Source organism: Meleagris gallopavo, chromosome 15, assembly GCF_000146605.3.
Source record: "Meleagris gallopavo isolate NT-WF06-2002-E0010 breed Aviagen turkey brand Nicholas breeding stock chromosome 15, Turkey_5.1, whole genome shotgun sequence".
Lineage (NCBI taxonomy): Eukaryota > Metazoa > Chordata > Aves > Galliformes > Phasianidae > Meleagris > Meleagris gallopavo.
The window spans coordinates 9,802,524-9,814,196 of NC_015025.2; the positions used below are offsets into that span (position 1 = coordinate 9,802,524).

The 11,673-nt window shown below is 45.5% G+C and overlaps 1 protein-coding gene across 1 annotated transcript; it reads left to right on the forward strand.

Moving 5' to 3' along the window:
• Nucleotides 1-3,208: 3,208 nt before the first annotated feature.
• Nucleotides 3,209-9,432, forward strand: LOC100541469 (ovomucoid). The gene is made up of 8 exons (XM_031555706.1): nt 3,209-3,403; nt 4,323-4,342; nt 5,061-5,194; nt 5,738-5,795; nt 6,061-6,197; nt 6,935-7,001; nt 8,043-8,152; nt 8,588-9,432. Exons 1-8 carry the CDS (start codon nt 3,346-3,348, stop codon nt 8,631-8,633), a joined length of 630 nt encoding a protein of 209 aa, XP_031411566.1. The 5' UTR covers nt 3,209-3,345; the 3' UTR covers nt 8,634-9,432.
• Nucleotides 9,433-11,673: the final 2,241 nt, after the last annotated feature.

Consider the following 11,673-nt stretch of genomic DNA (forward strand, 5'->3'; position numbering starts at 1 on the left):
AGCAGCGCTGCTCTGGGTGACTTGAGTGACTGCCTGGAATCCGAGGGGCACAGCTACCACCTCCCTGTTGCTGCTCTGGGGACTTGCATGCTGCTGGATGGAGGGGAGCACAAAGTGCCTCATCCAGACACCTGGATTGCAATGCTTGCACTGTGCTCTGATAGGTATGCAGATGGTTTCTGGCCATTACCTGTAGAAATGTGCTGTGGAAGCCCATTGTATCTGTTACTGTGGCCCTTTAGCAAAAGCTATGGGAAAGCTCTGGGGCTGCTTTCCTGGGTCATGGAGAAATTGTATGTTCCTTCTTTAACAAAAATTATCCCTAGGAGCGAGCACTGTACAAGCATTGTGCACATAAAACAGTTCAGGTTCAAAGGGCTCTCTGGAGGTTTCCAGCCTGACTAGTGCTCAAAGCAGGGCCAGGTTCAAAGATTGCTCAGGATGCTGTGTGCCTTCCTGATCATCTGTACCACCAATGGAGGACATTCGTGGCCACTGCTTCCCATGCCACTCATGGAGAGGAACATTCTCTTATATTCAGGTAGAACGTCATCCTTTAGCTCAGCCTTCCCTATAACCCCACAAAGGAGCTGCAGATCCCTATACTCTCCCCTTCTCCAAGGTGAAGGCCGTGTTCCCCACCTCCCCTTCCCACCATGTGCCCTGAGCAGCCTGCTGGCCTCTGCAGGACGTGCGCTCATGTGTCAATGCCTGTCCTTGCAATGGGGCCTGGAACATTTAATTCATCACCAGAGTAATGTGGAACTGTGTCATCTTCCCCTGCAGGGTACAAAGTTCTGGATGGGGTCCTTTCGTTTCAGGAAAGCATTCACTGGTTCTACCTGAATCAAGCTCTATTTAATAAGTTCATAAACACATGGATATGTTTTCCTAGAGATATGTTTGAATCGTATCAGTGATTTTTATTTGCTTTGTTGCTTACTTCAAACAGTGCCTTCGGGCAGGAGGTGAGGGACGAGGCTGCTGTTGGCTCTGCAGTGATTTCTCTGGGCTTGTGGCTCAAGTCAGACAGTGGTCACTCTATGGCCAGAAGAAGGACAAAGATGGAAATTGCAGTTTGAGTCACATTAAGCAGGCATTTTGGAGTGATTTGAATTAGTTTCATGAAACAGCTACGACTACTTATTGTTGTTTTCTCCTTTTACAACAGAAGTTTTAATCAAAATAATGTGACAAAGCCCAGAAATGTTTGGGAAAAGTGTAGTTAAATGTTTTGTAATTCATTTGTCAGTATGTTACTAGCTAAGAAAAAAAGTCCTACCTTCAGTATGGAGTCTTGCAGAGAATACGACATCAATAGTAGCTTAGGAAAAAGCACCACCACCACTACCAGAAACTGTAATGGAAAATGTAAACCAAGAAATTCCTTGGGTAAGAGAGAAAGGATGTTGTATACTGGCCAAGTCCTGCCCCGGTGTCAGCCTGCTGACCCTCTGCAATTCAGGACCATGAAACGTGGCAGTGTAAGACGTGACCCTGCCTTTGCTTACTCACACATCTCTGCCCTCGTGCTGACTTCTGCACACAGGAGCATTTTCCTGAAGCCAAACAGCGATTAGCCATAAGCTGCACCTGACTTCGAGGATTAAGAGTTTGCAATTAAGTGGATTGCAGCAGGAGATCAGTGGCAGGGTTGCAGGTGAAATCTTTTCCAGGGGTAGCTAAGGGTTGAGCAACCTGTCCTACAGCATGAGCCAAAGCAGCCGAGGGTTTTCCCATGCTGTTCACAGAGGCAGGGCCAGCTGGAGCTGGAGCTGGAGGAGGTTATGCTGAGACTCTGCTCCCTGTGCAGAGAATGGAGGGATTTCTGGGTGCTGCTCCTGTGGCTTGCACTGATCAGCCACAGGGAGATCAGTGCTCCCCAAGCAGTGCCAAAACTCATGTTTGATGCAGAAAGATGGATGTGGATCTTGCTGTGCAGCCGTGAGCTTATGAAGGCAATGAGCCCTCAGTGCAGCAGGAACTGTAGTGCATTCCTGTAGGTGCTAGGGAAAAATCTCTGGTTCCCAGGAATGCGTTCCATGAGATACATAAGGACAATATATCTTGAGGCTGTGCCAAATCTTTCTGAAATATTCATGCACATTCTCTTAATTTATAGAAACAAACGCAGCAGAATAATTATTTCAATGCTTCCCCCCAAAGGAAACCCATATTTCCATGTAGAAATGTAACCTATATATGCACAGCCATGCTGCATCCTTCAGAACGTGCCAGTGCTTATCTCCCATGGCAAAATATTACAGGTATTCTCACCATGTTGGACACATGAAAGGATTCATGGTAAGAAAATTAGGTTAAAGGTATGGCTGCAAAACTACTCAAACCAAAACAGCAGAGCTGCAGACCTCCTCCTAGGAAAGAGCCACTTGGAGAGGGATGGTGTGAAGGCTGGAGGTGAGAGACAGAGCCTGTCCCAGTTTTCCTGTCTCTATTTTCTGACATGTCTGCGGGAGGAAAGGACAACTGTACTTTCAGGCATAGCTGGTGCCCTAATGTAAATAAGTTCCCTGAACTTCGGTGTGGTTTGTTCTTGAGATGCTTTGGCAGAACACTTTGAGTCAATTCGCTTAACTGTGACTAGGTCTGTAAATAAGTGCTCCCTGCTGATAAGGTTCAAGTGACATTTTTAGTGGTTTTTGACAGAATTTACCTTGCTTTCAAGTCTTCTACCAAGCTCTTCTACACTTAAGTAGTGAAAGCGCCAAGAAACCCTTTCTTTTATCAAACTAGTGCTAAATACCATTAACTTCATAGGTTAGATACAGTGCTGCCAGCTTCACCTGGCAGTGGTTAATGAGTTCTGCAGGTGGCAAAGCCTCCCTGGCCTGTGCTCTTACCTAGAGGTGAATATCCAAGAATGCAGAGCTGCATGGAAAGCAGAGCTGCAGGCACAATGGTCCTGAGCCTTAGCTGCTCCCTGCTGAGAGATGTGGATGCAGAAACGAACGAAGGACATGTCCCTTACTGCCTTCAGCATTCTGTGCTATTTAGGGTCCTACCAGAGTCCTTAAGAGGTATCCTTTGTCCAAAAGGCTGTTTGTTTGATTTTGACCACTGAGAGCATGTGACACTTGTCTCAAGCTATTAACCAAGTGTCCAGCCAAAATCAATTGCCTGGGAGATGCAGACCATTACCTGGAGGTCAGGACCTCAATAAATATTACCAGCCTCATTGTGCCGCTGACAGATTCAGCTGGCTGCTCCGTGTTCCAGTCCAACAGCCCAGACGCCGTGTTTGTATATATTTGCAGGCAGCCTCAGGGGGACCATCTCAGGAGCAGAGCACCGGCAGCCACCTGCAGAGCCGGGCAGTACCTCACCATGGCCATGGCAGGCATCTTTGTGCTGTTCTCTTTCGCGCTTTGTGGCTTCCTCCCAGGTGAGTAACTCCCAGGTGAGTGCTGCAGAGCCTTTGTGCCTGCCAGTGCTGACTCTCCTTAGCAAAACATGGTAGTGACCATCAGGGAGAGACTTCCCTACAAAGCACCTGCAAAGGCTGCCTTGGTACATTGGTATATTGCACAGATTACTGCTGTGCTGGGTGTCTGTTGGGTTCTGTGTTCCCAGTGCAATTCTTATGCTCTCAGTGCTGTTACACTGCTTGCATTTGGTGCAGAGAATGGATAAATGCTTGAAACGAGGCCATAACGAGGTGGTCAGACCTCCAGGAACTAGTCAGGAAAATATTGTCATGGCACAAGCAAGCTCTGTGCAGGAACCTGGCAGCTTTCCTGCAATGCTTTTGCTGCTAATGGAGAAACAAGAGATGCAAACAAGCCAGGATCTGATGTTCTCCTTCTGTATTTACATCTCATGAAATTACAAAGTCAAAGACAAGTGTGGTTTATTTCTTACACTCAGCTTCTTTAAAATGTATATCCCTGACAACAGATGCTGTGTATGTTTGCTTATCCTGTATGTGAATATTTGCATTTGCATTTATCTGTATTGACTCAGGTTTCTTTTCAGATATGTGATAGATGTTTTCTAGGGACAAAACGGATGTGTAAATAGATAAGGAAGGAAAAGATATCCATTTTTCAATTAATAAATCTACCTCTCTTTTTTTTTTTTAAGAACGGAGCTATTCAAGAACACGTTTCATCAGTCAGCAATAAGAAATTAAATTATGCTTATCAGCATTAAAAAAAAGTCATACATAGTTTACTTAGTTCAAGAATTGAATCAGTGGCAGTCACTCAGTTTGGTTCTCTGTGCTGGAATTTTGCATGTGCATTTCAGCTAGCTGTGGTCTCACTGACTGCCTTTGTTTCACATTTTTGTCCTTTTTTCACCAGATGCTGCCTTTGGGGTTGAGGTAAGTAAGAGAGTTCTTTCTGTCCTCCTTTTTCTTTCTTTTTTTTTTTCCCCTGTCTTAATTAGTATCACTGTAATCAGATCCCACTGTGTAAAATGTTAAATTATGCAGTTCTGAGCTCTACATCTATGCTGCATGTAATATAAAATTGTTGGATGAATTAATTTCTGACCAACTCCGAACTGGTCTGAGCTTTAAGTTGATCATATGGTCTATGAAATAATGCAGTGGTTTGGGTTGGAAGGGACCTTTAAGATTGTCTTCCAACCCTCCTGCTACAGGCAGGGCAACTCCCACTAGACCAGATTGTTCAAAGCCCCATCCATATGATCAGCTCTAGACTGGTGGCTATAGACTATAGCAGTAAAAACTACCCCAAAGCAGCCTACTGAAAGAAGAAAGTACTCTGAGGCACTATAGCTTCCAAACCCCAGGCTGTTAGACTTATTCTTTTGAATAAACATGTTTGTATGTTGAGAATGAATAACAATGGAAGAACACTGGAGGGGCCAGCACTCAGGCTTTGCAAAATGGTGCCTGGAGGACATGATAGATCCCTGCTGGTTTACCATATAGGGAGCTGCATGGCTGTAAACCCATTGCCCAGTCCTCTCGCACTGCACGGACAGGAGGCTGGATCTGGTCACTGCCCCGTTGAAAATGAGAGATATAACTACAAAATGTCACTTTGTCCTGTTGCTGTGTGTTTCTTTGCCAGGTGGACTGCAGTAGGTTTCCCAACACTACAAATGAGGAAGGCAAAGACGTATTGGTCTGCACTGAGGACCTCCGCCCCATCTGCGGTACCGATGGAGTCACTCACAGCGAGTGCTTGCTGTGTGCCTACAACATGTGTGTACTGCAGAGAGAGCTCACCCTGCAAGCAGGCAGCTGTGCTTAGGGCTCCTGACAGCACCCCTTTCCAACAAACAGTGATCTGTCACATGTCACTTAGGTCGACTCTTTCAGAGCAAGCTTGAGTATCACTGCGTGACACTCTGTTGCCTAGACATCACTTTGGTTACTGTGTCTTTTTTGTTGATGTAATTTATTCAGGTTTTTCCCCTCCATCTCAGGGATGAGGCAGATGACAGCCCCTAGGGCATATTTTATCCCGGCAAAAAGAAGCAAAAGGATGAAGAGATGCTCCAGTCTGAATGGTCCAAAACAGTCCTAAAGATTTCAGAGTCTTTAAATCCCTGCCAGCCACCTCAGTGCAGGGGAGCATGGCACTACCCTCTCCAGTACGAATATATATATATTATATATATATATTTATACATACATATAAATACAAAGATGACTTAGCAAGACTCAGCCTCATTGCATTAGGTACATATTCCCAGTAACAACAAGTCTTTGCTGAGCTTCCTAATGTCTGTTTTCCCTCTTCAGAGAGTATGGAACCAATATCAGCAAAGAGCACGATGGAGAATGCAGGGAAGCTGTTCCTGTAAGTGAAACCAAGTTCATCCTTTGTGAAGTCAAAAGTGCTTATTGGCTTGCCCAATAAATAATTTAAATGCTGAGTAAGAGGGCATGTGAGATGTCAGAATCTTGTATTGATCATCTTCAGATGAAGTTTCATCACAGTAACACAAATAAAGCATTTTTTTCCTGCTGAGATGGCATTCTAGGAGGCCCAAAGCACACACTCCACTGGTCTACATGGTCACTGCAAGCCCTCACTAGCGCTTTGCTGTGTGCTCCTTCCACAGATGGACTGCAGCAGGTATCCCAACACGACAAATGAGGAAGGCAAAGTGATGATCCTCTGCAACAAGGCCCTCAACCCCGTCTGTGGTACTGATGGAGTCACCTACGACAATGAGTGTGTGCTGTGTGCCCACAACCTGTAAGTACTGTGCAGAGCTCCCTCGGCAGGAATGGGTCCTGCACCCCTGGCAGCCACTCTTTGAGCACTGGGTTTTCCAATGATGCTTTTTCTGTATGGCTCTTGGGCTATGTCCTTCCTCTCCCTGATAACCAGATGCTGTTTTCCTTTGTGATTAGAAAGAGAACTGTGCTTCTGATCTTGAGAGAGAAGTAGAGAGCTGAGTGGGGATATAAGAGGAGCACTCTGTCCTGTGTTAACTAAGGGTCTGTGTGGCACACACTGCCTTGCAGAGGACAGCGGCGAACCTCTGCTGCACCTATATTGTAAAACAACCTAGCTCCTAGACCATGACAGCCTGTCCCTCTCGTCCTTTGCATCATGCAATACTGCAACACTCTGGCACATAGTACCACCTCCTGTAACACCTGATATGTTGAACCAGAGTGTCAGAGACCAGTAGAATCTCTGTCTTCAGGACCATCGGGGACCATCCTGTGTAGAGGGCGGTGGGGCAGGACTCTGAGTCCCATGAAGTCCTTGAGGAAGTATTTATGACTTTTGAGGTCACTTCCAACCCAAGTGATTCTATTATTCTGTGAAACTCAGGGAGGTGGGGGTGCTTGCAGGGCTGGTATCTTGAGCATATGGACTCAAATTAGGGTGGGCATTTGCAGGCCATCAGCACTGCAGTGATGTGGAGTTCAGCACAGCAGGATGCAGGCACAGCTCCCTAACATGGGTTTTTTTTCTTTCAGAGAGCAGGGGACCAGCGTTGGCAAGAAGCATGATGGTGGATGTAGGAAGGAACTTGCTGCAGTGAGTGTGAGTTGCACAATGAAGAAGCAGGTTCTGGTCCCACTGATGTCAAGGAAAACATGGCCAGTATCTGCAGAGCCTCAGGAGCATCACTTGTGCTTCAGAACAGAGATTTCACTTTCTATACACGTAATACACATTATCCACAGTAAAGTCAGGAAGGGAAGAGGATGTCTGCGCAGGAAGGGATCAGTAAAAGACCATGAGCAGAAATAACCCATGAGGGCAGAACTGAGAATAGGAATTGATAATATATTTAGGGGCTCAGACCAATGGGCCATCAAACCCGCGATGGTTTGATGCAGAGTCCACTCTTTCAGCATTCATAAGAATTAAGTAGGAGGGAGTAAGAGTGGGGTGAGTACATACGGATCTTCCCAAACACTCTACCAACCTACAGCTACACACTTCAGCCAGGTGTGATTTCTGTGTAGTTGGTAAGCCTCAGTGGATTTCTCTCCCGTGGAATTCTCCAGCTTCTTTCTGGATGTGTATACATGGTAGTTGTTGTTTTTTTTGTGGTTTTTTTTTTTTTTCCTGTCTCATTTTTTCCCCCCACTACAATGTCTCTCAGCAAACATAGTACTCATCTCTCAAACAAACAAATCCCATTCTCCAAGTACTCAGACAAGTGCTGATTTTTGCTTTATGCCTGTGGGAGAGATGCTGGACCGTTGTAAAGGTATCAGTGCTGCCTCTTCTCCAGACACCAATGTTTTTTCCATTTAATTTCCTGAACAGGTCAGGAACACGGTGCAACATGATTGTAAGCACAGCACGTTCACGGAGCGAGCTGCTGCTGCAGCTCAGAAATGCAGCAGTCAGCTTGTGATATGCATCTCTTACACAGGAAATTATGCTCTATTTTTATATTATTAAATCTAGCATAGGAGAAAGGACATCCAGTTTATATCAGATCGTGCAAGGAAGTTAATTATTTTTAGTTAGATCATTATCATTGGCACTGCAGCTGTAGCTAGGGAGGGGTTGAAGCTCTTCAGCTATCGACTCCTTCATATCCTCCACGTTACAATTGTGTTTTTGCAGGTTGACTGCAGCGAGTACCCTAAGCCTGCCTGCACGTTGGAATACAGACCTCTCTGTGGCTCCGACAACAAAACATATGGCAACAAGTGCAACTTCTGCAATGCAGTCGTGTACGTACAGCCTTGGTTGCATTCATGTTGTCGGCTGCCTCCTACAGGCACCAGCTTGCACAGTTCCTGCTTTCGTTGCTGATTGCTGACCAGAATTTGGGGGCAGAAAAGAACACCAGGCATCGTGCCAGCCATTCATTTTATTTTTCACCAGAGCATGTCTGGTTTGTTAGGATGGATGTTTTGAACATCATTAACCTTAGGGGAAGTTTTCCTTGCTTGCTGCAAAGAAAATCAAATTTGGTGTTTCATTATAGTTTTCAGAAGGGGTTAAACGATTTCACTCATCTCTTAATAATCAGGTAGCTGAGGAGATGCTGAGTCTGCCAGTTCTTGGGCTCTGGGCAGGATCCCATCTCTTGCCTTCTCTAGGACAGAGCACAGCAGGCTCTGTGGCTCTGTGTCTAACCCACTTCTTCCTCTCCTCCCTTTCAGGGAAAGCAACGGGACTCTTACTTTAAGCCATTTTGGAAAATGCTGAATATCAACGCTGAGAGAATTCACCGCAGGATCCCCACTGGCAAATCCCAGCGAGAGGTCTCACCTCGGTTCATCTCGCACTCTGGGGAGCTCAGCTCACTCCTGATTTTCTTTCTCAATAAACTAAATCAGCAACACTTCTTTGTCTTGTTTAATGCTCTGTCTCATGCAATGTTTTCTTCTGATTTGTTGGACAGTGATACCAGACTCAATATGTTCCATGCTTGTGGCTCTGGGGTATAACAAGAACAACATCTTGCTCCCATCCCTGTCATAAAAGGCAGAAAATTAAGTACAGATGCATAAACCTCGGCTGTGTGACTTTGCGCATAAATGATAGTCAGCCTCCATTAGTGTTCAGACCCTTTTAGACAGCTGAAATATTGCTACGAACTGCTGATGCTGGCTGAGCTCCCCTATGGTACAAGCAGCACACTTTCCTTGCGCAGCATTAGTGAAAGCAGCTCAGGGTGCAGTGGTGGCCAAACCCAGGGCCAATCCCATGGCCTCCTATACATGGTCCATACTCACGGGCATAGCTGCTAGGGAGGTGCATGTTTTTCAGACGTTAGTGTGCCCTGCCTACGTGCCTGGGTCCTCCAAATGACATTGCAAGGTTTTTCTCATCTTGTCCTTTAATGATCACCAAGTGTTTTGAGATGAATGCCTTCCTAGGTCTGGTTCTGCTCTTGCCTACTGGTCTTTTCTCAGCCGAACTATCTGAGCAGTGTTTTGCAATCCGAGGAAAAGTATCCCTCTGCTTTGGAAAGCGTGACCTCTGTCATTGGTGCATTGTCCGTGAAATTTATTTTGCTTTTGTCCTTTGTTGGTGTATTGAACTGATGTTTTCTTGATCCACATGAGAGAAAATTTAATAAAAGTTATAAAAAATAATTCCTCCCTTAAACATTTCTTTTCCTTGATGGAATGAGGTCATTCAAAAGAAGGATGCTTTGGCGGTAAAACAAAGGACTTATGCTGAGATGGGTAGATGGATGAAGCAGTGATTTCCAGTTTGGATTGAACTTTTCTGGGATCCAGGCTGTGGGCCTCACATCATTCTGTCATCATCAGGCTATCAGTCTGCTGCTGCAAACCTACCCCACTATGCTAATGGCTTTTAGGGAAAATAGCAATTGTTAGTTCTTTGCAAATGCCCATAAATCTTCTTCCATCACTTGTCCAGTTCCAGGACTCTCTTCAGCCCCTGGTCCCCCTCTTTCTCTCTCTCCCAGCTCAGAGTTTTCCTGGATTTACTATGACTTGATGATGCATTATTGACAAGAAAAGGGGAAATGGTTTCAAACTGGAAGAGAGGAAATTTAGATTGGACATAAGAAAGACATTTTTTACAATGCGGGTGGTGAGGCACTGACACAGGTTGCCCAGAGAGGTGGTGGTGCCCCATCCATGGAGACAGACAAGGTTAGGAGGAGCTCTGAGCACTGATGGAACTGTGTCCCTGTTCCTTGCAGGGGGTTGCACCAAAAGGCCTTGAAAGGTTCCTTCCAACTCAAACGATTCAATGATTCTATTGGGATGAAGCACAACAATTAAGACTTTCCACTCTGGAGACATTCAATTCAGTTTAACAACATTTTGCCAGGAACACTGAGAAAGCACTGCATACAGATAAGCACTGATAACATGCACATGGAGGAAATCCAGCAGCATTCTCTCTTCAGATTTGTACAGTTGCCCTTTTGCCCACAGGAATTTTCCATGGTCCTTCAGCAGGCACCTGTCACACACTTCACTGGAAATAATGAAGCCAAGGGTATACTTCACATATTTAAACCTGTGATTGCTGTTGATAAAGAAGCATTCTTTGTGGCTCACCTCTGTAAGTGCTATCAAGAGTTACAACCCTGACACCAGAGCATGAACGCTGGTTATTTCAGGGTAAGGGTGGGTAAACCAAACGTGAATGCACGCAGCCACGCACACACGGATCAGGATGCCATCCAAGGGCAGAAGGGCCACATTCCATGAGCACAATGCACTTCTGCTCTTTGCTGCTGCCCAGGTGAGTGGCTGTGCTCCTGCTCCGTGCCTCGTCGAGTGCCGGCTGTAAAAACACAACAAACATCCTCAGACTGGAAAGAGCTGTGTTCTACAAGGACTTATTTACTCCTAGAGAGATGGTGTTGAAAAGACTTGACATCAAAGACTATCACTTATGGGGTAATATTTTAGCAACAGAACTGAGTGGGTAAGAACAACTGTGGGAACAGCTCCGCGCTCGGTGCTAGTTTATGCATAATGAAAGCAGTGACATGTTCGTGGTACCACCCCGCGACTCTGACATCCACTATCGAACCTCCAAAACACTCCGGAATCACAAATTATTTTACTGAATGGAAGCAAAATTTCTTGCAGTCATCCTGAACTGAGATGCAATTGGAGAGGCTGAACGGCTGTAGCAGCGTTAGGGGAGTTACACCTCGCTGAGCCCTCCCGTTATTTCGGAGCTATTGTGAGCTGCAAGCAGGAGCTGCTGACAGTCCGTGCCAGCTCTGTGGCCCTGCTTCCCCAGCAACTTGCTTATCTCTGAGTACCTGTCCTTGCTCATCCTGTGAATCACAGAAAATTGCTTTCTCTTCCTCTCTTTCATTTTGCACATCCTTCTCCACCTGGGTTGTAACCACATGAGAAAAAATGTAGTACGGAATCGCTGTTGTAAACACTCAGCATGGCACGTTTTGCCTGAAATTCCTTTTGTCTGAGAGTCATAGACTGAATTGAGAGTTGTTTATTCAGGACATGCACTCACGGATTTTAACACTAACGGAGGAGATGAATTGCATTTATGTCACACTTCCTATTCCCTTCCTTTTTCCAGATCCCACTGCACTGAAGGTAAGGGACAGACCTTTCAATTTTTTTCTCCATCATTTCTTTGCTCAAAGCAGTTTCCATATAAATCATTACTAATCGCATTGTGATCGAGCGTTTGAAAGCCCTGAGTCATCCCACAGTCTGAGCAATATTTGCTACAGATATTACCGAGTGAAATGGCCATTTTCATCTGATCGTTAAAA